A 26944-nucleotide genomic window follows, 5' to 3' on the forward strand; every position below is an offset into this window, starting at 1 on the left:
GAAGTCCAGAAGTGGTACCTGGCGCGTGCTCGTCCTGGTGTTGAAGTCCCCAACAAGGAGAACTTCCCCGCGGGCTGAAAGGTGTGGGATATCCTGATGTAAGGGTGCATATGGCGATGTCTCACCCTCCTCTCGTGCCACTCTGGCGAAGTGGGATGTGTCTCGCGGGAAGTAGCATATTGCTATGAAAAGGTCAGGAGTGGCTGTGCGTCGGATCCGGATCCACATGAATCGGGAGTGTGCGTCCTTCCTCTCAATGGAGATGGCTCCAGCGAGGGAAGACCTGTACAATACTGCGACCCCGCATGATCCTCAAACTCCTCGTGTATCCCTCGTCTCATCCCTAAAGACTGATTCCCATGTGTGGCCACTAACTGTCGGTAGTGGACGCTCTGGACTTTGGTGTGTCTTCGTGTAAAAGACTATGTCTCGTCTTGTATAAGACTCCGAGAAGTTCCCTAGGTCTGACCATAAGGTACCATTATAGTTTCAAATGGTCCAGGCTAGGGTCTCGGAAACCTGAGTCTCATAGGCCCCATCTCCCTAGGGGTAGGGGTAGGAGCCCGGCATGATCGCATCATCTACAAGGGACTTTGACCTGTGGCCCTCCTCAGCAGGTTTTACTTGCTTCCCACACGGGGGGGGGGGGGGGGGGGGGGGGCACTAGTGTAGTAGATTACATCATGGGATCCCCTACCTTCACTTCATGTATCACCGACTTCACAATAGCACCCCTCCCTCCAGGAGCTGATCACACATACTGATTCTTCACTATCGCCACTCCATGCTTATGTGAGAAAGTGAGAGAGCAACAATGAGAGCAAGAAATGGGAGAGAGAGAGAGCTGAAAGCTTAGTTGCAAAAATGAGTGTGAGAGTGATACAACTAAAGGAGTGAGATAAGGTTTTGTCCTAGTGACAAAATGTTAGTAGTCACTAACCATAGTTAGTGGACTAACTGCGGTTAGGGGGAAAAACCTCTTAAAGAGGGAAAAGTGTCCCTAACTAGCTTATTAAATTACATTGGTCATTGCTGAATTATATCTATAATTCTAACACCCCCCTGCAGTGCCAATGTCATGTACAAGGATGATTAATCACCAAACGGATATAAGTTAGGGCACTGCGAAATGCCTCAAACTTTTCACGTGGAAGTGCTTTGGTTAAAATATTTGCAACATTGTCATGTGTGGACACAAAGATCATACTGATCTCTCCTGCATGCAACTTCTCTCTGACGTAGTGATAGTGAACCTCAATGTGCTTCGTGCGAGCATGAAACACTGGATTCTTTGCCACTGCAATGGCACTCTGACTATCAGTGAGAATTGGAGAAGGACCCTCCAATGACAGATGAAGATCAGCAAATAGACGACGCAGCCAGACACATTCAACTGTTGCTGTGAAAGCTGCCCTGTACTCAGCTTCACATGATGAGGTAGACACTGTAGATTGTTTCTTGCTCAGCCAGGAAATGCAAGCTTTACCCAAAAAGAAACAATTGCCACTAGTGGACTGCCTAGTGTCATAATCACCAGCCCAATCTGAATCACTATAGGCATGCATCTGCAAGTCACCCCCTTTGGGAAATAACAAGTCAAAAGACTTCGTGCCCTGCAAATAACGGAAGATGCGCTTAACTACTTGCCAATGCATAGTTTTTGGGCTGTTCATATACGTGCTCACCTGAGATACTGCAAACTGAATATCAGGTCTAGTGTTGCAGAGATAGATGAGGCATCCAACAGCCTGACTGTAAAATGTGGCATCAACTGATTCTCCTGCATCATGCATTGTGAGTTTCAGCCCCCGCTCCATGGGAGTGGATATGGGTTTACAATCATGCATGTTAAATCTGTCCAAGAGTTTCTGCACATACTTGGACTGAGACATAATAGTGCCACGTCTCTCTTGAGAGAACTGGATCCCCAAATAAAAGTGAAGCAGCCCCAAATCTGACATGTCAAAGTTGGTTTGCAAATCAGCTTTGAAATCTGCAATATTATCTTCATTGGACCCTGTGAGCAGTAAGTCATCGACATAAAGAATGATGACTAAAATTTCTCCCCCATCCTCTTGATGTAGAGGGTGCTCTCAGTAGGACTATTGTGCAGCCCCTTGCTGGTCAAAAAGGCATGAATCTGGCATACCATGCACGAGGGGCCTGTTTCAGCCCATACAAAGCTTTATTTAGCTTGCATACCTGAAGTGCATTTTTTGAAATTTCAAAGCCTGGAGGTTGTTTGACATAAACCTCTTCCAACAAGTCCAACTGATTTAATGTCCAACTGATGAACATTCCACTCAAAATGTGCAGCCATTGCAATAACAGATCGGATGGTGGTCATCCGGGATGTAGGAGCAAAAGTCTCCTCATAATCTATGCCCTTTTTCTGAGCATAGCCTTTGGCAACTAGCCTTGCCTTGTATCTGTCAATGGAGCCATCTGGCTTCCGTTTCACCTTGAAAACCCATCGTGTACCAATGGCATGTTTACCTGGTGGCAAGTCTACGACATCCCAAGTCTGATTTTTCTGAATGGACTGCAATTCATCGTGCATGGCATTCATCCAATGCACATTGTCCTTTGCTTCTTCGAATGTTGCAGGCTCCTCCTCATCGAGAAGAGTACCTGCATATGCTGATTCCACTGAATTAGCACCTTCTATGTGCCTTACTGCACTGCGAGTCCTGCCAGGTAATGGAGCATAAATCTTGCTCTCCCTGAGAGTCTGTAACAGCCAGTGTGGGACTGTTTTTGCTATGTATGTCTGCAATTTCTTGCTGAACCACCTGTTCCACTGCCTGTGGAGTTGGCAAGACATCCTGTGGCTGAACTGGAGCATCGGGAGGTGGCTGTAAATTCTGATTTGCATCAGAAATATCAGTAGGGGAACCGAAGGCAATGGGTAGCAACCCCTCAAAAACATCCTCTGAAGAAAAAGGCATATGAAATTCAGCCTGAGTGTGAGCTGAATTTTCTGCAAATATCACATCTCTACTGACAATGATCTAGCGTGTAGCAAGATTGTAGAGACGGTACCCCTTGCTTTCTGCACTGTACCCAACAAACATGCACTTAATTGCCTTATCTGACAACTTATGCCGAAATTCAACTGGCACATGAGCATATGTAAGGCATCCAAAGACACGGAAATGATCGACTGAAGGCTTTCTCCCATTCCAGACTTCATAGGGAGTTTTTGTTTTCAAAGCCTTAGTGGGAGACCGATTTAAGATGTAGTTGGCACACATTAGACCTTCAAGCCAGAATTTGTGAGGCATGTGTTTGCTTTTCAGCATACATCTGTCCATCTCCATAAGAGTTCTATTTTTCCTCTCAGCTTTGCCATTTTGCTGAGAGGTCAGCCTCATTGTGAGCTGATTCACAATACTCTTGCCTTTCAGAAAAGCATCAAAATCTGCAGACTTCCCCACCTCTATCTGTGCGCAATGTCTGTATCTTGAGTCGAGATTCATTTTCAACCGTGGCTGAAAAGTGTTTAAACACCATGAACACTTCTGATTTGCGCTTCAGCCCAAAGACCCAAGTGAAATTCGAGTAATCATCAATAAAAGTAACAAAGTAGAGATGACCACCCAATGATGGAGTCCTCATGAGACCACAGACATCACTGTGTATAAGGTGTAATTTTCGGACAGCTTTAACTGAACCATCCTTTTTGAAGGGGAATCTGTGCATCTTGCCTAAAATGCACCCTTCACAGGCATGTGGAGGAGGTATCTTAAGAGGTGGCAATGCATCAACCATAGAGTGCTTCTGAAGTGTCATCAAGCTGTTGTAATGCATGTGGCCATATCTGGCATGCCATAACTCTGCATTCTGCATGGCAACAGTAGGAGTAGAAACTGCAAGAGCATGGGCTGCTCTTTTCTCAAAAAGATCAAGCTGAAAAAGCCCACGCAGCAGAGTACCAGATAATCTCAAGGCATAATCATTTTCTCTGTCTCGGACAGCACATTTGTCATCCTCAAAGATGACCTTAAATCCAGCCCTGTTAAGAGTGGACACTGAAAGGAGATTCTTGGTGATACCAGGCACATACAAGACATCTGAAAGTCTGAAAACTGAGCCATCAATGGCGGTAAGCTCAACTTCTCCTGTACCATGTACTGAATATGACGAGTTGTTGGCACAAGTGACTTTCTTACCAACGGGAGGTGGATGCAAGGAAGTGAAGAGTCACTTCCTAGAAGTGATATGCTTGGAGGCACCGCTATCAAAATACCAAGTATTCAGTGTTTCATTGACACTGACAGCTGGTGCATCCGTGGAAGGATCATAACTGCAAGTCAAAAAGGCATATGTATCATCATTACAAGTGGCTGTACTATCCCGAGCATCTGGAGCAGCCAGCCTAGAATCTGAAATGCAAGATAAAAAGGCATAATCCTGTCCAACAAAGTTGGCTGCAGCATCCCCACTGTCAGATGCATGAGGAGCTGAATCTGAAACAGCCATACCGGAGCTGTTTTTCTTCTCTTTTGCAAGCCTTTTCCTGCATTCTGCAATGTTATGACCTGGCTTTTTGCAGTAATGACAAAAACCCTTCTTCTTGGGCTTACTTGCATCATTCTTAGCCTTTTGTGAAGGCTGTCCTGACCCACTGGAAGGCTGATTTACTGATGTCTTTGTATATCCCTTTCCTTTTGACTTGAACTTTGAGAGCATAGCTTGTTCATCTGCACGTGAAGCCAAGTTTTTCCTGGTCTGCTCTTCCTGAAGCAGAAGTCCTATCAACTCTTGAAAAGTGAGAGGATTTGCACCCCCCCTCAATGATAAGTTCAGCGAGGTATGAAAGCTGAGATAAGTCTTAGGAAAAGAATTCAGAGTGGTGGTAACCATCTCTGAATCAGGAATAATCTCATCAATGTTTAATAATTGCTTTCTGATATCCTGTAGCTTTGTGAGGTGCACCGACATGGAGTCACCCTCTTCCATATGTGTATGACTTAATTCTCTTTTCAAGAAAGATACCCTGGCATCATTCCGAGCTGCATACATGCTCTCCAAAATATCCCACGCTGCCTTTGAGGTCTTACACGACCGGATATGCGGAATGATAAATCTTTTTACTGAAAGAGAAATACACGACAAAGCTAAGGCATCACGTGAATCCCATCTCTTCTGCTCTGGAGTAGTGGCTATAGCTGCACCAACAACTTGTCTTGCAGCTGCACCCTGTGCACGACCTCTTCCTCCTCCTTGTTGGGGAGGGATATTAGGTGCCATACCTGCTGGTCGGATCTCATCCCCATTCACATAATCGTTTAAATTATGAGAAATCAGAATATTGCGTACCATAAAACTCCAGAGGGAGTAGTTGGTACCATCCAACTTGTCTTCCTATGAAAGACCACCGAACGGGAAATCATTCTGATTTTGCTGGGCCATATCTGAGAAAGAGATTTTAGCAGATACAAAACTGAATTCCCTTATTGGGAATGAAATGCACAACTCCCAAAAAACACAGCCAAGCACTGGCTGTAAATGCAACTCAAATATCTGTAATGCAGGGGACACACATATTACTCTGGGGGACCTCCCGTCATTGTTTAGACCTGGGATACGTCCCACGGGAGTCACGGTGGTTTTGGTCTTGCGTCGAGCCTCGTCCAGGAGACCGAGACGCACGGCACCCCTTCACGGATGCCAGCGTCCCATCACCGGCTATGCACTAGCCAGGGCGACATGACATACGGAGGATTCGGCTTCGCTCCAATATTTTTTCTTTTCATTGTCACACTCAGATGTATTTGATTATGTGTGATCAAACTTAGGATTCAGCACGGGTGATGATGCTCGTTTTAGTAGCTCCACCCTTACTGTGATTTGTATCAGTCTCATAGACCCATCGGTCTTCCAAAGCTTCTAATAAAATTTCTTTCTTTCTCTCTCTCTCTCTCTCTCTCTCTCTCTCTCTCTTAGCTGCCTTTGAACACAGGCTGTAGTAGTAACGGCGGAGTAGGCGTTGCGCGTAGCAGTAGCGCAACACACAACAGCACTACACGCCTCAAGATCGTGGCAGCAGGTCTAGGGGTCATGCAGCAGGTTCTAGATTATCAGAGTGCAGAAGGTCCAAGTCTTCGGCTCCAAGCGCAGGTTGCAGTAGCAAGCCAAGGGCACGACTCCAGGCTGGGTTGAACCCATGGCCAAGCTTGGCGGTTAGACTCAGAAGAGGGGTTTCTTAGATTTGTACGGGTGCCAAACCCATGGAATTTTCCTAAGGGGAAGATGTTTGCCACGCCACAAAGCAAGCCCTCATACTCTGATATTGCAGCTTCGTCACGTCTCCCATACATTTCTCAAAGAGGCCCTCTCTGTATGCAAAGACATTTCGACATCACAAGAAAATGGTAAGCATGATAGACCTGCAAGAGAATACTTATTATTTGCAACTGGGAATTCGTGAGCTCAACCTTCTAGAAAGGAAAAAACAATGATATGGAGGGGAGAGGAAAGCAGGATATTATTCAAAAAGTGTTGCACAAATGTACTTCATCTCTTCAGTTGGTATCCACAATAAAGAAGATAATCGGTACTCAATTGAGCTCAAGCAAGCGGGATATGGCTGCAAATGTTAGCAATAAAGATAAAAAAGTTGACTCTTACACTAAAGTGAAAGAGCAGGAAAATAGATTACACAACAAGACGATATTGCACATCGGGGGAAGATGAGGGGGTTTCACAGAGGAAAAGATCATATGCCTTAAGAAACAAGTACCACAGATTGAATGGGATGAAAACGCTATAAGTAGTATTATTCAGAATGGAACACAAGCTTCAATGAGAGGTAAGCGAGAGTTGAAATTTTCAAATAGACAGGCAAGCTGAAGGGTAAAAGAATTTGGGTATCTGAAGAGCTCACTCTGACTCAGCTTAAACAAAGACATACTGAGCTCAATAAAGTGAAAGAAGCATGTAAAGAAGGCAAATGGGCTGTTTATTGGGATGGGCGAGCACTGATTCGTGACTTCAAATTTAAACCCAAAGATTTTGTCTTAAACTGATGTTATTGAGGCCACCGCATGGTAGTATTAGAAATTAGTTATGCTATAATGATTCGGGGATGAGCTGCTTTATGAGCTCCATCGACTCTTTGCTTATCTAGATGTAGTAAGTCTTTGCATGTCCTCTTGCAGACATAAATTTGGAATCTTGCAAATTCCAAAGACGCTGATTTGGGGGGTGGTGAGCTTATATGAGTCAGTACTTCTATGCATTTGAGTAAACTCCAGGACACATCTGGATGGAGGTGGAGGAGATAGCTAACATGGGGGCATCCTGGATTACTGATAGAGGGATGGAGAGACCACCTACAGCATGGAGAGTGACCAGAGCACACTCTATTGAGGTCTGTCCTATCACATCATTCCTTAGGGGAGACAGCCCAAGGCGAGGGGTTACCTTGAACATAGCCCAGCGGGTTCAGAGATTGAGGAGACCACATCCCCCTCCGCCACCACAGCATGACACAGATTCGAGACATTTTCATCGCTCACAGGTGAGCCACCACGGTGCCGGGCTTTGGCTTCTGAGCCGGAGTCTTAGATCGCAGACCTCAGCACGCTACAGCTCTTAGCTAGTCTCCAGATTATATCTGATTTTGTTCGGGCTATTGAGCTCTGTAGAGTTATCAGGTTATTAGTTTATTGTCTTATCGGTTTATTAGGTTTTTTGTTTTTCAGTTTAGCAGTACAAGCACTCAGCAAGGAGGTCTTTTGCGGGCGTTAATATATCTCTAGAGATCGAGGAGACCACGCCCTCCCCCACGTTGCGAGACAGCTCGCGAGAAACAGATACAAGAGCTTCTCACATCTCATCAGAGTGCCACCAGGTTACCTAGATATATGGAGCCTGAGCATGTACTAGGAGTGCTACCCTTGAGCGCCTAACATGCTCCTGAAACTTTGCTACTCTAGTATTTTGTTCACTAGCTGAGCATGTTAGCATTTTAGCTTTTGCTTTCAGTTTTTTTCAGCTTTTAGTTCCTAGCAAGGGTCTTAGTGAACCCTTTGTTGGAATACTGAAAAGAAAGAGTAGAGTGGACACAAACTCAGAATACTTGCTTATGGAATGAAGAAAAGTGAGGTCCTTAAGTAGGCACCTCATACAAGCTCACTGACATCACTGATGACCTCAGAGCTCCACAATCATCTCCTCAATCTGCTCCTAGATTCTCTCAATCATCCTATGTGGCTCTTCCACCACCTAACTGTGCTTGTGGGCACCTAACTGTGCCTCTAGCACTCACACATAGAAACATAAGGTGTGCCTGAGGCATACACCTTGAGATATCCCAACAAACCCCCCCTCAAGGAAATGCCTCAGGCTATGTCAAGGATACATCTAGTCTCATAGTTTCTCATGCCATCTCATGGTGGTCAAGGATAAATCTATGGCTAGGTTCTCATGCTAGCAAGGGTTCCCTTGGGTGTAAGGTAAACAGAAAGGGATACAAACAGACCTTCCAATGGTTATCTCCCCTGCATGTACATGCACACAATGTCTGTAGGAGGTACCATGGAACAAAAACATACACATGGCCTACATCATAAGGTGACCGGAGGTGTTTACAAAACACACAACACACAATAATTTATTTTCATTAATTTTGGAGGACTATCCAGGCTGAGTACCTTGACATAAGAGAGATCTGGAGCATACATAGAGATGATTTAAAATGCATAATCTTCAAAGGATGCCTCATCTTGTGGAGGCTCATTCACTGTAAGTAGATTTGCATTTTCTGTCTTTGCTTTGGCTTTGCAAAACTTCTCACTATGGTTGTTTTTGCCACAGTGCTTGCATGGATTAACTTTGAAGCAGTCCTTTGAAAGGTGATTTGTCTTTCCACAGTGAATACAAGGAGTATACTTGCCCTTCTGGAATTTCATAACATAAGCAGTGTCATTGCCTTTCCTTAGCTCCATGTGTCTTTCTTCTTCTTGGAGAGCTGAGATAATGCCTTCAAGGTTTGGATTGGGAAGATTCTTCAAAGTGCTAACAATGTGATCAAAACTTTTAGGCATACTCTTAAGTAGCACTGCCATAGCATCATCAGGGGTGATAGGAGAATTGATAGAAGCTAACTGAGTCATAAGACTCCGCATATAGTTGACATGAGCAGCTAAAGTAGTATCACTTGCCATCTTTAATTCAAAGAAAGAGATTTTAAGTGATAGTTTAGATATGTGAGAGCTTGCACCAAAAATCAGATCTAGCTTCTGCCATGCTTCCGATGGAGACTCCAAGTCAGATATATGATGTATGTAATCATCACCCAAAGCTAAAGCAATTATACCATATGCTTTTTCTTCTCTTGCTGGATCCCTTGCCGGTCGTGTCGGAGCTGAAGATTCTCCAGCATTGGAGGCCGTAGAAGAAGCGGTAGGAGTAGGTTTGACAAGTCCCCATAAGTTCTCCCGCATCAATGCAAATTTCACCTTCATTTGCCAAGTATGGAAGCCCTTTCCATTGAACTTCTCAAGATTATATAAGGTAGCCATGAGAGGGTCTAACCCAGATATTGGACAGTGTCTATCTCTCTTACAAGGCAAAAATATAACTGAAATACTTCCAAAGTATGAGCAATAGTAGTGACTAGATTTCAAACAATGATGCTTCCTTTTACATGCTTCATAGAAGTGGGTGAAATAAACACTTTCCAATCAAAACCAGGTCTAGCAAGTCAAAACAAAACTGAATCCACACTTGTACTGAAGTTATTGAAAGCTTCAAAAAACCAGAAATGCTAGAGTAGCATTTTATGTAGCATCATCTTCAAAAAACTTGTCCAAAACTGTCAAAACTGAAAAGCTGAACTTGGAGGGCTTGTAGCTCACTCTTCAAAGCAAGGAAAAGAGGGCTTTCTGAAGCAAAAGAAAGCTCATATACCAGAGAAGGTCCAGCACAGAGGTTGGACGAAATGGTGCGCACTTTTGCCCGGGAGAGTTGCTACAGGCTGAAACTGAGTTTTGACGATTTCTCCCTCGTTACTGAACCAAATGACCTGAAAAATGGCTCAAAATCTTCGTCTTGAGGTCGCCCATCTACTCCTAAGAGGGCTCAGGCAATGGCGGAGTAGGTAGGGAGTATTGAGCAACAGAAGAAATTCGCTGTTTGGAGAATGGCAGCCACCACAGACGTTTTTTCTTCAATTGCTTGCAGGTGGAAGTTCGCCCATACTAGAGGAGTTTCCAGCTCAGAGGGTTTGGGCAATGGCCGTTTGTAGATGGAGAACCAAGCTCTCAAAGATTTTGGGAAGAAAGAGGAAAATGGAGAAGAAGAAGATGAAGAAGAAGATGATGATGTGGCAGAAATGGGCTCAAGGGGGATCAAAGGGCTCTGATACCATGTTGGAATACTGAAAAGAAAGAGTAGAGTGGACACAAACTCAGAATACTTGCTTATGGAATGAAGAAAAGTGAGGTCCTTAAGTAGGCACCTCATACAAGCTCACTGACATCACTGATGACCTCAGAGCTCCACAATCATCTCCTCAATCTGCTCCTAGATTCTCTCAATCATCCTATGTGGCTCTTCCACCACCTAACTGTGCTTGTGGGCACCTAACTGTGCCTCTAGCACTCACACATAGAAACATAAGGTGTGCCTGAGGCATACACCTTGAGATATCCCAACACCCTTTGCTTCAGCCCTCAATGGCTTGTATGAGGTACTTCTTGGATTCGCTCTTTCTTTCTTTCTTTCTCTCTCTCTCTCTCTCTCCAGTTTTGCATGGCATCACTCCGGCTCCGTATTGAGAGTGGTCCGGGCTGAGGGCATACCCGGAGATGGTCGTATCTGCACCCCATGCGATCACTAGGAGATCGAGTCAGAGGAGCATGGAGTGATTGCATGGGGTGCATATACGACCATCTCCGGGTATGCCCTCAGCCCGACCACTCTCAATACGGAGCCGGAGTGATGCCACGCAAAACTGTCTGAAATCTTTGATTGTAATGACATCACTCAACACCAATCGATCACAACTGCGACCCTGAATCGACAAATCAGAACTTTCAAATCTTTAAACGTAGACAAGAATTGCAAAGCTGCACTCAACACCGATAGACCACAACTGCGAGCCCGTTTTGGCAAATCAGAAATTTGTCTGGTTCTTGCTATCTGTGTGAAGACAGTTCTAAAATTGTGGCACCTTGTAATTGGCCTGTATGTTCAAGTTCTAAATCTTGACCCCTCTTTTGAGAGATCAATCTTCAAAGTTTACAAGTCTAGGACCTTGTTGAGAACAGCTTGGACATTTAAGGTCCCATGGTCCTGGGCAAAGGAGCAAGCACTTCAATTTTGTTGGTGAAGCAAGTATATGAGCTCCCCACGTAACTGTGGTGTTCCCAAGTTTCGAGTGCAATATATCACTTTTAGCTCTTCTCAAATTGCTGCAACTTTGTCTATGTTAATGCCATCTATATTCCATATCCATATCCATATCCATATCTATATCCTAAGGGTCTCCCACCCCTAGTTGTTTTTAGGAATCCACTTGCCTTTCTTTTCTCTTGATTTTTTCTTTTCTCCGATGACTTTGTTTCTTGGTTCCTTTACTTTGTCAAGTTTAATTTTTCTAGAGAGGAAATGTTCTTCTGTTAGATCCTCATCGACCCATATCTTTTCCCCTTTAACTATTGCTTGACTTCAAGCCTTTGGGTATGGTCTTAATCTTAATAACCGCATGTGTGGGTGTGTCTTGAGTATCTTTCCAGCATTTGAACTTTGTTTTCCATTCTCTCTATTTGCTGAGTTCCCTCTTGTAATTGTTTGCATCACTTTTGCACTGTCTCTCTCACCTCTTCAAAACTCTATCTTGTAATTGTGTTATTGTTCTTTTAAGCATCATGTTCTGTAAATCTCTGATTATTTCTATCAATAGGTCGAGCATTGAGTTTTTTTTTTTTTGAGGAGGTTTTGGTGAGAGGATTAATCAGTTTTAAAGAAGTCCTCTCTGTCATCTCTGTACGCGTTGATGTGAGAATGACTGCCCTGGTTTTTGAGACTGTCTGCGCTATCCTCTATGATTGCAAGAATGAGGCTTTGAATCTGCTGCTGCCCTTCTCTCTGTGTGAGATTGCTAGATAGGAATAATGCTCTGAAATTCAGACTGTTGTTGCCTCGAATTGTTAAACAGGTTGCCGCCTCTCTGTATTATCTTTCTGCAGGTCAAATACATGTGATGCCCCCCTTCGTCACCTTGCTGCAGGTCCACATAGATATGCATCACCTGCTTCTCTACCTTGCTTGGTCTTGATACAAGACCGAGCAGCGATCGTGGGTAGTATCCTTGACAATGGAGGAGGCATCAAGCTTCATCAAAGAAGAGCAATTGCGAAATGTGGGGCTCAAGGAAGAAGAAGAGGAAGACATGGACAAACTATTTGGAGAAGGTACACATATCTTAGAGACACAATGGAGTGGAGCCTTTAGAGTTGAGTAACAAGAGAGGGTGCAGCAAGCAGAGAGAGGGGCAATGGAGGCAACTAGCAGGAGAGGATGGGACACAGGGAGGAGATAGGGAGATGGCGAGAAGGTGCACACTCACCTTTGACTAGCTCCCTGGAGGGTAGTGGAAGGAAACAGACAGCTGCTCGAGAGTTGCCTCTATCCATGATTTACTGATTTCTTTTTCTTGAGCATTCAGCAATGTCGGCCACAACCACAAAGGAAATCCGATTGGAATTTGGTAGCTTGTTAGGACCTTCAGCATTCAAGTCACGGGGAGTTGATCAGCTGGTGGACACATACAGACACCTACAATAGATGCCTAGGAAGAGAGATAAAGTTTATTAAAGTCTTGAGAATCTTCTTTGGAGGGTCAAATCTTCTTCAGAGCTTGATGTCCTTTCTTTGTCTTGTTTTTTTCCCACGAGAGATATTTGTCTTGCTTTTATTAGTATGGTCGAGGGAAACTGCATGCTTTTCCTGTTGTTGCGGTTTTCTGGTGTGGCACTTGATCTTTTTGCGGTGCTAACTAAAAAATGTGGATTGGTATTGGGTACAAAAGGAACATGGTTCCCAAGAAGCAAGGTCAACACAAAGTTTTTGGATTATCATGTAATCTACTCTTGTGACCAGTAGTGTCAAATAATTGATTTTTTTCTCACTGCTTGATTTATGGGAGTTTGGAACTTAAATAAGGCAAAGGTATCGTAATACCAGTTAAAGATTTGTTTGTATGGTTGATTGAAGAGTGCAGGCTCCATTGTCGAGGACAATTCCTGGGATTGGCAATCTGCTGAAGCCTCACTGTATTGCATACGGGGGATTGCCAAGGCAGTTCCAAAAGATGAGGCCACTATAATGCCAAGAGTAAATTTAATCTTTAAACTGATTACAAGCTTTGAAATCTTTGTTTATTGCATTTCCTTTGGGCCTTAATTCTATATTTTTTTGGAGTTTTTCCAATGAATGACTTGATGTTTCTTAAGTCAGAGATCCAGCAGGTAGGTGACGCTCTTTTGCAAGTCAGTAAAATGCACTAAAACAAAAACCACGCGGAGAATTTGATGAATGGCTGAAGTTATAAGAGGGAAAGTTGATTTTGTAATTATAGGTGATGATGCTTCTTCCTCAACTCCCAGGCCAGCATAAGCTACTATATACCGGTAGGTTAAACCTCTTTTCAACTGCTTAAGACCTTTATTATAAATTGATAATGGAAAATTTGACTCACATCCAGAAGTACAGTCGTTTTGAACCACACGTCATGGGATCATGGATCTAAATCAAGCAACGATTTCTTACAACTGAGATATCATGCAGCTTTTTTGACTATCGGAGCGTTTGCGGATTGGCTTGGTGTCGCACCTAGTGCTCCTTCGCTGCTGCCATCTCTGCTTCAATTGTTAACAAGGGGATTATCTATTCCAGATGATCCTGCCGCAGCTGCTGCTTTAGCCTTCAGGCATGTTTGTGATGGTAAGGAAAGGATCAAAGTGGCAATTGATTTTCTGGAAGACATTTAAATGCCAGCCTAACAAAGACAGTTTTCAGAAAGAGTACAATACATCTGATTTTTATCAAATATCAAATTGAAGGGAGAATGTGTGATGCATAATCACAGGTGCATAATCACAGGGAAGATAGGTTCATGTTAAGGGGATTGCCTGTGAATTTGCAAAGCTGCCTTGGAGAAGTTTTTTTTGCTAGCCCAATTTTCTCATTAAGGAAAAGAGGATCTACATTGCACACTCACAAGGAAACTTGTGTCTGGGAGGTGAGCGTCTGTAAAATGACAAAGCTGCTCGAGAAAAGGTTTCCTTTAGTTTAATTTCTTCTTGTCTAGCTCTTTGTCCCACTCTCTTCCCTATTGGCTTGGAGTTTCAACTTGGGAATTGGGATTGTGATATTTTCTACATCTATGCTCCTAACTCAGCTCGGGGCAGGACTGTTAACCAGTCGAACTGCCTCGACCGTGTAGTTGCTCCAGTAAAACGGAAGGTCCGACCATCGGAGTCACCCGACCCAGACTGGCCTCCTCTGACAGGCCTTTAAGGTGTAGTCAAGAGGGTGGCCGCTCCCTGTACAATGCGATGGTGCCCCTGGTTAATGCGGGCTGCCCGCACAGTGCCATTTTATGCATACGGCAGTTAGTTCCAACCCCATGGCTTTTCTATCTTCTCTTATCCCAAGTCAGACTGCTTGCACCATTATTGAGCTTGTGTGTCTGTGTGTGTGTATGAGAGGAGCTGCGCAGGCGTGAGAGATCGTTGCCCCTGCTGTTTCATCCTTGAAAGGGATCGTGTGGCGCCTGTCTCCCTTTCCGTACATCTGTACGGCCATTGTACGATTCCTGTATGCCGTACGATTCCCGTACAGCCGACGTACGATACCTGTCGTATGATTCCCGTACACCCGTCTGGCTTATCTCTTCGGGTCTTTGAATTGAGCTTCGTACATGCCTGCATAGCCCTACTAGACTACCTTCCCTGCGTCCGTACAGCCCGTCAGATATTCTGTGCAACCGTCAGCGTCAGTCTTCCTGTACACCCGTCACTTTTTCCGTACAGCCTGCCTTTTGTTCCGTACAGCCTGTCAGTCCCGTTACAATCTGTCAGTCCCGTTACAATCTGTCAGCCCTTCCGTACAATCTGTCAGCTTCTCCGTACGTCCATACAACCTGTCAGTCCATACGTCCGTACAGCCGTTTAGTCATCGTCGTGACCCGTTTGCCTCTCTCCGTTTGGTACCTGCTGAATCCCTTAGCCTCCATGGCAGAAACAAGCAAGTATTATGTCAAGAGAGCACACTCTCCTGAATCTAAAAGACAATCAAGGGAAACTTCGCCCCCCATAGCTCCTTCATCTGAAGATGCTTCCTATGTGTTTGACATGTTGAATGATGATTTTCAACAAAGTAGAAGAGAATGGATTCTACCTGCTCCGGAACTCACTTACAAGATGAAGTTGCCTTCTCTTGTGCATCCTTTGAAGAAGCTCTCTCAAACTGCAGTGATCATCTTTTTCCCAGGCAAAATACCCTCGGCTAATGATGTGGGACAATGGATGAATTCTCTCCTAGGTGAATGCTATGTAGAAGGAGTCTATTTTGCCTCCCGAGGATTTTATGAAGTTCATCTTTTGGATGCCTTGACAAAACAAAAGATGCTGGAAATGTCCCCTTTATTTTTTGGTCGTCAAATGGTGCACATCATGCCGTGGTCCCCTAATAAGGACTATCAGACTCTCATCAAGCATCATTGCCCTGTATGGGTTGAAGTGGTTGATTTTCCAGATTACATGAGAACAGAGCTTCCGGGCTTAGCCATGACATTGGGACAAGTGATCTGTCCCCCTCGTCCCACAGGTAATAGAAATTGTTTTTGCATCTTATGGGATACTGATCGACCAACCCCCTCTGCTATTGCAGTTGAGATTGAGGGTGTTAATTTGGGAAAGAAATCTTTCACTTTAAAATGGGGCATTTTTGCTGGAGCTTGTTTCTCTTGTCACAAGTTTGGGCACCTAGCTTCGGAGTGTCCCTCTATCCTTCATCCGCCTCCTCCAGCAGCCATTCCTCTGCCATCTCATAAAGGAGGCGAGAAGACATATGTGGAAAAGATTGAAGCTAAAGGAGTAAAGCCTTCAGTTCATACAGGGAGCCAGGCCAATTCAGCTCAAAATAAGGATAAAGGAAAAAGTTAGTGGAAAATAATTCTTCTTCTCACGAGGGTTGGCAGACTGCAAAGAAGACGGTGCCTCTCAAACAAAGACCTCTCCAATCTCGTAATTGGGATGCTTCTGCTCCTTCTGCAGGACAACCTTCTACCTCTTCGGGCAACCCCATCTCAAAGGCATGGGTTAATGCAGTCAAGAAGGGTCTTCCACTTTGTGAAGAAGATGATTTAGTCAGAGAATCGGATGCTGAGGGTCAGGAAGACCCTGTGGCAATGGCAGAGGCTTGATGCCTCCCTTTCTTTTTGAGAACTGTTCATCTCTTGTACATATTCTCATGTGTGCTTCTCTTGAATGTATTTCTTATAATATACAAGGCCTCTGCAACCTGAATAAATGGAGGCTCCTATGGCATTATATAAATAAAACTCATCCAGATGTAGTGTGTCTGCAAGAGCATAATCAGCATTCTTTTGCTGGCCAGCATTGGTTCTTTTCAGGATATGATATATTTTATGCAGGATCTGAACAATTCTCTAGGCTGTGCATTTTAGCCAGACACGATCTGCAACCCTGGATAGCATATAATGATCTTGGTGGTCGATGGATGATTATCCAATGTATGATCAATGGAGAGATTTTTGAAATCGGCTCCTTGTATGCCTCTCAAAATTCAGCTTCTAGAGCTCAAATGTGGGACTCCATAAAGCAATATCCTTGGTCCTCAAATGCTCTACTTTGTGGCGACTTCAATAATTCTCCTCACTGGAAGGACAATACCACGCACAAATCCCATATGCTGCCCTCTGAAATCCAGCAATGGGAACATATGACTTCATCGCTTCAATTTGCAGATTTATGGACAGCAACTCACCCTTTAGTTATGGGATTTACATATCATCATAATGCTTTTACAGAATATTGGGCCAGGCTTGATAGATGTTATCTTATTCATGCTCAGCAATATGATGAATATACATGCCACATGTGGACTGATTATTCTCAACAATTATCTGATCACACTCCACTTTGGTTCACCCTTTCATTTGGAATGCCTCTGGATGACTTGCAGCTTTCTCCAGTCAGACATTTACAGGTCAATCAATTACATCTTTCTCATGAAAAATTCCAGCAAATGATCAGACTGGCTTGCAGGCCATTGTTATCCCATGCTCAGGAGGATCTGGACTTTGCTTGGAACTCTTTTGTACATTGTACTCAAAATGTCATTAAGGAATATGGAAGATGGTACATGGCAGAAACCAGACAGCATATCCAGTGGGCAAAATCATACAAGCAATATTTGGTATAGATTAGTCATCAAAGGTCTCTATCTGCTTCTGAGCAGCATTTATTGTCCTGTGCTTCCTCCATAATTGATGCCAATGATAAACGAAAGCTTTCTAAATGGCAGACCAGGGCTAGAGTTAAACCTATGCTAGATAAGGGTTGTTCCTCGAAATCTTTCTTTCGGAATTTACATGCACATAGACAAAGTCAATCTTTCATGACGGTCAGGAAACCAGATGGTGACCTAGACTTTATCTCAGCTACAAAAACAATGTCTGGATCATTTTCAGCTTCTTTTTTCTCAGCCCTCTTCTTCTACACCTCAGGTTGCATTGGCTCGGAACAGATTTACAGAGCTTGTTTCTCCTATTGTTTCTTTGCAAAAAGCTACAATGCTGGAAATGCCTTTCTCAGATATTGAATTGGATGAAGCCCTCAAGCATTTGGGCTTCATCTTGAAAGTGGATCAGTCGTGAGGGTGGACGGAAGCCAAGTCCCTCCTTGAAGAGGTAGTGGTATCGTCTCCGGATCTCACAATAGGTTGGGCACATGCATTGTTATGCTCAAGCCGAGATAGCATGACCTCGGATAGATCGGTGGGCATTTTCTCTTAGATGGCCAACTTTTGTAATAATTAATGTGCGTAATTAAATGGTCAAGAGAAGTAACTGCCAAGGTCCAAGGTGAGGGCGTAATGGCATTGACTAGATAGTTCTAATAGGGCTAGGGCCTAGGTGCATCTAATATGTAAATTGCCAAGTTGCAATTGTTTTAAAGGGGAACTCCAAGAGAGGGGTGAAAAAGGATGCATCTAAGTAAGGGCCTAAAATGTGACATGTGGCCAGGAACTATCTAGGGAGATTGGGGTCTCAAGGATAAGGATGAGGGATAATCAAGATGAATTACGAAATGAGTTGAATCCTTCCTTGAGAGTTTGGCTGGGTGGACTAATAACTTGCCATCGCCCGTGATTGCGCTAGGGAAGGAATAGTTAACGAGAAGGTTTTTACATTTGGTATCAGAGCAGGTTGGAACAGGAAGAGGTTCGTGAGCTTTGACCGAAGCTACTGACGAACAGCAGAATTCTGGAGCGTAGGAACGTAGGGGGTCTACGAATTGGCGATCTCGCAACGGCCGTGAGCAGGGACGGGTTGATAGCGTGGTGGTTCGCCGGTCAGTCAGGACTTCTCAAATGCTGGCTGGACCTAGAGGGTCGCCGTGACGACGGAGTGCAGCAGTATTCTCGTGGACTACGGAGGGAAGCCATTCGCGAACGGGGAGACCTTCGACGAAGGTGGTCTGTGACTGACGCCAGCAAGGGAGAGTCGAGGTCTGTGACTGACGCCAGCAAGGGAGAGTCGAGGTCTGTGACTGACGCCAGCAACGGAGAGTCGACGGACAGCAAGATATTGGTCAACGAAAAACCCGACGGGCTCATCCTCACCTAGACCAAGGCTGTGCGGATAACGAAAGCTCAAAATTGCACCTTGGAGCGGGTTGACGATCTACGCTACGTGAAGGCGTCACGTCGATTTCATCGTGTTGACAATCGTCAGATATGTTTGGTTGCATTTTGCTCGCTGTCCGACAGAAGCAAATTAAGGCCTCTACACAGTCTATTTGGAATAGCTTTTGAAGGGAACCTCTACGTCTGAGAAAGAGCAGTCGGAGTCGGCGCAAGATCAGGGAACTCTTTCTTTCCGCCCAGTTTTTTTTTCTGTTTTCCTATGGTCCTGTGAATTCTGCACTGTAGAAAAAAAAGACACAACAAAAGAAGAAAAAAAAAAAAAAAAAAAACTCCCTTTCAACAAATGGAAGCAGAAGGACAGACTTCAAGAATAAATCCTAGCGAGTCTAGAGTTCAGTCAACACAACAGATGTCACATCAGGCAGCACCTACATTGGTTGGTAGGATTTCAATATTAGAGGATGCTTTACAGCAGATTATGAACCAGCAACTTCAGGCGAATGCTGGTCAAAATGAGATTAGGGAGATGGTGCAAGCCTTGTCGGCTAGACCGTCTAGGATTGATAAGGGCAAAGCTCTAGCTGAGCCAGAGCCCAGTGTACATTCCTTAGAGCGCGCAAGGGTCAAAGTGCCTAATATCGCTAATTATAGACCGGAGAAGTACGCTGGTCGGATGACCGAGCGCAGCTCTGATGTGATCGAGGTTTGGTTGCACAAGTGGGAAGAAGCCTTCGCCATTTGTGAGATTAAATCCGATCTAAAGAAAATCCGCGAGGCCACACACCTGTTTATTGAGGCAGCGGACAGATGGTGGATAAAGCAACAGAAGGATCAAGTTGCTCCAACCACCTGGGAAGGGTTCAAAATTGAATTCAAGAAACACTTTCTCCCACCTGATGAAGAATCCCGATCTTGGGATGCTTATAGAAGTCTTCGTCAGAGGAGCTTGTCAGTGGCAGAGTACACTGATAAATTCAGAGAATGTGTTATGAAAATAACAGACCCTCTCCCTATGTCGGTTCAGTTAAAAGATTATATCTATGGACTGAACGACAAAATCAAAATGGAAGTTCGGGCTAAATATGTAACTACACTAGATGAATCTATAGCAGTAGCCCTGAACTATGAGGATGCCAGAGGCAGGTCTGGTGGATTTGTGCAGGCAGGGACTCAGTATGAGCACCCGAGGAAAGGGGGATTTCAGAGGAAATGGGTTTCAAAGACAAGTGTCTCGCAGCCAAGTGGCCAAACCAAGCAGGTGAAGCCGGTTGAGGGACCAACAAAAACAAGTACCACCGTTGGGGTGAAAAGGAAAATAACTCCAATGGCAGCCCGGGCTTGGTCAAAGTCCTCGTTGACCCCTGAACAAAAAGAGAAAGCTAGAAAAGAAGGATTGTGCTTCGGCTGCCTTCAGCGACATCAGTGGAAGGATTGTCCACTGAATAAAGATCGTCGCACGGCTAGTATGATAATATCTGAATGCGACGTAGAAATGCAGGAGAGTCCCAGTGCGGAACATATGCAGATGCAACTGGCGGGACCTTCTCAGAGGTTAGTACCTTGTTTGTTATGTGTATCTGTTGCTAAGTTAGTGACGAGTGCACCTGATAACATCCTATCTAAGCCCGCAGCAACGGGGTATACAGCCTTCAATGATACGGAGTTAATCAAGATGAAAGGGCAAGTGGCCAATCATGATGTCATTGTGTTGTTTGACTCAGCGTCAACTCACAATGTGATTAACTCCAAGCTCGTGAAGAGGCTGAAACTAAGGACGAGTCCATCTGACTATGCGTATACAGTCAGGATGGCAGATGGAAGTTCAACTGAAGTATGGGACCAAAGGGTTACCCAATTGGAGCTTCGGATTCAGGACTATGTTGAGAAGCTTGATTTTGAAATGACCAAGCTTGCTCATGCAGATATAGCCCTGGGAATGGCGTGGCATTCTAGGAAGAATCCAGCCATTGATTGGAAAAAGCACGTATATCAATTCAAGATGAATGATGTGCTTTATGTCTTACGAGGTGAAAAAGATATATCTCAGGGACCGTTGGTTTCCGTGATGGAAATCAGAAAGGCTCAAGTAGAGTTTTTGTACCTTTGCACCGCATCGGTAGAGTCGATGGATGATTCTTCGACTAGCACTGATGTTACGCAAAGTGGTGAGATGGCCAAGCTGGCTAATCTTATAACAGAGGAGTTCTCTGAATGCTTTAGGGATGAACTACCTTATGGGTTACCTCCAGAGCGGAAAGTTCAACATAAGATTGAACTAATCCCGGGGGCAGAACCTGTAAATAGACCTCCCTATAGAATGAGTTTTACGGAAGAAGCGGAGGTGCGTAGACAACTGGAAGAATACCTCAAGCTGGGGCAGATTCAACCAAGTTTCTCACCTTTTGCTTCGCCAGTGATATTAAAGAGGAAAAAGGATGATACGTTTCGCCTCTGTATAGATTACAGAGCATTGAATAATATCACTGTTAAGCACAGGTATCCGATGGCTCGGATTGATGATTTGCTAGATGCATTATATGGAGCCGTGATTTTCAGCAAGATAGATCTTAAGTGCGGCTATCATCAGATCCGGATTAGAGCCGAGGATGTGCATAAAACCGCTTTTAGAAGCAGGTTTGGTCATTATGAGTTTTTGGTAATGCCCTTCGGACTTACCAATGCTCCAGCGACCTTCGTCATGCTTATGAACGATTTACTACGTCCGTATATCGGAAAGTTCGTAGTACATTTTATTGACGATATCTTGATATTCAGTAAAAGTGTTACTGAGCATCGTGAACACTTAAGGATAGTGTTCAGTACTTTGAGGAAAGCCAGTCTTTACGTGAATAAAAAGAAAACTATACTGTGTATGGTTAGGCTTGAGTATTTAGGGTTCATAATTACTCCACAGGGGGTAGAAATGGATCCGAAGAAAGTGGCTGCGATACTAACTTGGCCAATCCCTCAGAGTCTGACCGCGTTGCGATCATTCTTGGGATTTGTCCAGTTTTATAGAAGGCATATCAAAGGATATTCCGGAATAGTATCGCCATTGACTGATCTGACCTCAGATAAAGTACCTTTTGTTTGGGGACAGAATCAACAGGAAAGTTTTAACACCATAAAACAAGCTGTGGTCTCAGGACCGGTGTTAAAAATAGTTGATCCCCAGAAACCATTGTTCCTAGAAACCGATGCAAGTGGCATTGCGGTAGGAGCAGTTCTCCTTCAAGAGGGAAGGCCAGTAGCCTTTGAAAGCAAGAAGCTTTCTCCCTCTCAAAGGAATTGGCCAACTCATGAATTAGAGTTGTATGCTGTTATCCATGCTTTGAAGACATGGAGGCATTATTTGTATGGTTCAGAGTTTTATGTGGATGTAGATCATGATACTCTGAAACATTTTTGTAAACAACCTGACTTGAGGGGCCGCCAAGCTAGGTGGGCAGAGCTCATGCAGGAGTTTAATCTAACGATTTGGTACCGAAGAGGAAAAGACAATAAGGTAGCTGATGCGTTGTCTCACATTATGCACAACCTGAGTTTCACGGTATTAGAGAGTGCTCTAATGACCGAGATCAGAGAAACTCAGAAGGTGGACGAGTTTGTCCAGAGCTTATGGCCTAAGGCTCATGTGTTAAAACCCGGGGAAAATGAAAAGGATGACCTGGCATCCAGAAAAGGCCAAACTTATGCAAGATATACCATAAGGGATGGTATGCTAGTTAGAAATAGCAAGGTTGTAGTACCTGGTCAGAATGATCTCAGGCAGAGAGTCATTCGACAATGCCATGATAGCCCGTGTGCGGGACATCCAGGAGTCGAGAAGACATATGATCTCGTGAAGCGAGATTTCTTTTGGCCAAAGATGAAAAAGCATATTCATGAATATGTGACACGGTGTTTCTCGTGTCAGGTAAGTAAGGCCGAGCGGGTGAAGCCACCCGGACTTTTACAGCCCTTGGAAATACCACTAAGTAAGTGGGAGAGCATTTCCATGGACTTCATTGTAGGGTTACCTGCAACACAAGGAGGGTATAATTCTATCCTTGTGGTGGTTGATCGTCTAACCAAGATGGCTCACTTCATTCCGACTAGAGAGTCTGTTAGTGCCCCGCAAGTAGCGGAGTTGTTTATTAGACATATATTTCGTCTGCATGGATTGCCTAGATCCATAGTGTCAGACAGAGATGTCAGGTTTACCGGTCACTTTTGGACAGCGGTATTTGAGACACTAAGGACTGAGTTAGGAATGAGTAGTGGGGATCATCCTGAGACGGATGGTCAGATGGAGAGAGTCAACCAGACTTTAGAGGATATGCTGAGAGCATATGTGTCATTGAGGCAACATACATGGGACAAGTGGTTGCCATTGTTGGAGTTTGCCTACAATGATCGAAAACATTCATCTACTGGGTTCAGTCCGTTTGAGCTGAACTATGGTTATAGACCAGCCAATCCGACTATAGTTGGGGTACCTCAGAAAGTGCCTAGTGCCGCGAACTTTGTAGTTCAGATGCGGGAGATGCTAGCACTTGCGAGAGCTAATATCCGTCAGGCTATGGATAGAGCCAAGGTGTATGCGGATGAAAATCGGTCTATAAGAGTATTTGAAGAAGGAGAAAAAGTTTTTCTCAGAATTCCTTCGCACTCGAAGTCGTTGACTTCAGGAGAGTGTGCTAAGTTATCACCTCGATACTGTGGGCCGTGGTTAATTCTAAAGAGAATAGGCAGTGTAGCCTATAAATTAGAATTGCCACAGGGGTGTAAGGTGCACCCGGTTTTTCATGTTTCGCGTTTAAAGAAATTTTTGCATACAGGTGACTCACTAATCGAAGGTGTGGTTTTGTTTCAGGAGATAGAGGATATTGCAAGGCGCAAACCAACAAGAATCCTGGACCGAGGAACAATGCAAATACGAAATCGAAAAATACCCACGGTGTTGGTTGCATGGCATGGTCAGCCTCTATCGGAAGCTACTTGGGAATCCGTGTACCAGTTGCGGAGAGCATTCCCAGATTTCATCATCGAGGACGCTGATGCTTGAAGAGGGAAGGAATGTTATGCTCAAGCCGAGATAGCATGACCTCGGATAGATCGGTGGGCATTTTCTCTTAGATGGCCAACTTTTGTAATAATTAATGTGCGTAATTAAATGGTCAAGAGAAGTAACTGCCAAGGTCCAAGGTGAGGGCGTAATGGCATTGACTAGATAGTTCTAATAGGGCTAGGGCCTAGGTGCATCTAATATGTAAATTGCCAAGTTGCAATTGTTTTAAAGGGGAACTCCAAGAGAGGGGTGAAAAAGGATGCATCTAAGTAAGGGCCTAAAATGTGACATGTGGCCAGGAACTATCTAGGGAGATTGGGGTCTCAAGGATAAGGATGAGGGATAATCAAGATGAATTACGAAATGAGTTGAATCCTTCCTTGAGAGTTTGGCTGGGTGGACTAATAACTTGCCATCGCCCGTGATTGCGCTAGGGAAGGAATAGTTAACGAGAAGGTTTTTACATGCATAGAAAATGCTCCTCTGTCTCGACCTCCTCCATCGTGCACAATTTGCAAGCTCGTTGACCTCTGGGTATACTTGCAGCTCTACCTGTCTCAATCCTCAGCTGATGTGACGAGACTCGCGTCTGTCCACCAATAGCAATCGCCAATGCGTGTGAGACACCTGTGTCCTTGAGGTACTGGGGCCTGATGATGAGTCCATCCTCCGATACTCTCAGGAAATGGTCGTGATAGAACTAGATCTTGGTGGGCAACTCCTGGTCCCCTCCCAAGTCCGAGACGACGAATAAAATTGGAGGAGGTCTAAGTGTATGATACAATTAATCTCATCTCGTGGGATTGACTCTGGCGGTGCATCCATGCTGTATTGAAATGGGGGGAGTCGGCCCATCTGAATACCATGTTAGGCAAACCAAGCGGATTCGAGTGCTTACCATGATGTGCTGCCTCACTCTCTGCTAGTCGTCTGGATGGCTCAAGTGCTAGCCTTGGCAATCTCCAACTGGGTAGCTCCTAGACTCTATGTAGAAAAGTCACTGTCCAAAAGATGGCATCGATTTGAAATGGTGTCATAGCGAACTCTCCCTGTATGATCTAGTATGGGATTGAGGGCTTACTCCGAATCATCCTAGATCCCATGGTCACCTGTAGCCTCTCAAATTTCTTCCAATATGTCGTCGGGAGGTCACATCCCCAGAGTGGTGCTGCATACATAGTAGTCGGCCTCACTAGGGTGTCGAAAAGCCAACCCCTTGTGTGTGGATCCTGGAAGCATTGTCTCTGTAGTCGGGCTAGAGCACTCACACCTCTCCCTCATGGCCATGGTATTGTGATATAAATTTGGGATCCCTTACATTATTTGTGTCCTTGTGTGAGTCGTGCTGTGGCTGTGTGGGTCATCGTGAAGACTAGTCTTGTGAAAACTGCCGCCAGCAATGTGCAAGACTGCACTATCTCCACTGACCCCTCTGGATAAGGGAAGCTTAGTCGAAGAAGTACTGCTCGTGAGGTGTTGAAGATCATAACCTTGGTCGTCCCAAGGTTAACTGTCAGGATTTTTTCTCTGCAAAACACCTCGCGGGCCTCTAAGTGTCTGTGTAGCCCCTCTGTTGAAGATGATATGAGGACTCTCATCTGTATATAGTAGTATTTGTATCATCAAATCAGCAAGTAATGATCCCTCGCCTCCTAGTCGGTCTATGAAGGATGTAATGTAGAGTTCGAAAAGGGTCGGTGAAAGGGGGCATCCCTGCTTCACCCCGATTGTGCTCTCAATCCAATCTGATAGGCCTCCTGGGGCACACAGACTCTCTCTCTCACAGACTCGTACATGCTTGAAACCCCCCAAATCAAGGTCTCTGGAATCTGCATCTCCTTTAGCCTCCTGATCATGCGGGATCTTGGGATAGTGTTGAAGGCCTTTCGAAAGTCTACAAGGCAAGCGTAGACTTTCTGACGTCTCGACCTTGCCTCCTCAATGATAGCCCTCAGGGTGAGAGGGGGGGACTAGGAGTTCCCCACTAAGATCTAATTTTGCTACGATTACTTCTTGAGATTATCAGAGGATGGAGTGATCATCAAATCCCAGTATTGGGAGGACAGCCGTGTCTCACACCTTGTAAAGATTGCCATCGGATAGATGCAGGTCTCATCCCATCAGCTGAGGATCGAGGCTGGGAGAGCCACAGGCACGCCTAGAGAGCAACAGAGGTGCAAGTTATGCACATTGGCGGAGGTGGAGATAGAGAAGCATTTCCTATGTACTTGCCTAGTTTACTATGAGATCCGAGGGTGATATCACTATTTCTATAAGGATGGTCACGCTTTCTGGCCTCTCTCCTAATTGATTCACTTTCAAGTCCAAGTCTCCCTTGGTCTCTATTTGATGGAGATGGGTGACATAGAGAGACTCTATTGCGTTAGATAAGACAACAGGAGGTGACAATGGCATGGGAGACCGATGGGCCGAGCCCAATGACATGTCATAGATTCCAACTCATTCGAGTCTGCCCCAAGACAAAGTGGAGTAGAGGAGATAGACGACATGGATTAGTGGGAAGAGGCGACGAGGAGTCGTGGAGGTTGACTAGAGCATGCATCAGCCCATCCAAGCTCTATTGAGAGGGGACCACATGAGCCTAGGCTTCACTGTTAATTTGGCCCACCGGATTAAGAGATAAGAAAGATAAGGCCCCTCGCCATAGTGAGAGATGCAACCTACAGACACAAATATGAGATATGTTCGCAGCTCACAAGAGAGCCACCATGGCCTTGGCTATGTATTTTGACTTTGATTAAGAGATTGAGCACTAGTTTTGAGTTTGAGTTTAGCACAACACTCAGCAAGGGCCTTAGCGAGCCCTTTGCTTCAGCCCACTATGGCTTGTATGAGTTACCCTTGGATTGTACTTTGTCTCATAGGCTTTTAAAGATGGTAAGATATCTTTTTTTCATTCGCTCTCTTGCTCAAGTGAGTGAATGTTTTTTGGTCAATATTTACTTCCGTTGTTGTGCATGTGTG

At 44.7% G+C, this 26944-nt stretch overlaps 1 protein-coding gene across 4 annotated transcripts in view; it reads left to right on the plus strand.

Moving 5' to 3' along the window:
- MOS14 (ARM repeat superfamily protein) overlaps nucleotides 1-26944 on the plus strand; it is a 180671-nt gene that overhangs the window by 98654 nt on the left and 55073 nt on the right. For all 4 annotated transcript variants that reach the window (XM_087370765.1, XM_087370766.1, XM_087370769.1 and 1 more), the window contains 3 exons: nucleotides 13228-13347; nucleotides 13592-13643; nucleotides 13801-13956. In XM_087370765.1, the coding sequence (XP_087226891.1) occupies nucleotides 13228-13347; nucleotides 13592-13643; nucleotides 13801-13956 (328 nt within the window). The remainder of the gene's footprint in view (nucleotides 1-13227; nucleotides 13348-13591; nucleotides 13644-13800; nucleotides 13957-26944) is intronic.

The sequence above is a fragment of the Dipteris shenzhenensis genome, chromosome 32 (assembly GCF_047967505.1).
Source record: "Dipteris shenzhenensis isolate YYH24624 ecotype China chromosome 32, Dip_SZ_1.0, whole genome shotgun sequence".
NCBI classification, from domain to species: domain Eukaryota; kingdom Viridiplantae; phylum Streptophyta; class Polypodiopsida; order Gleicheniales; family Dipteridaceae; genus Dipteris; species Dipteris shenzhenensis.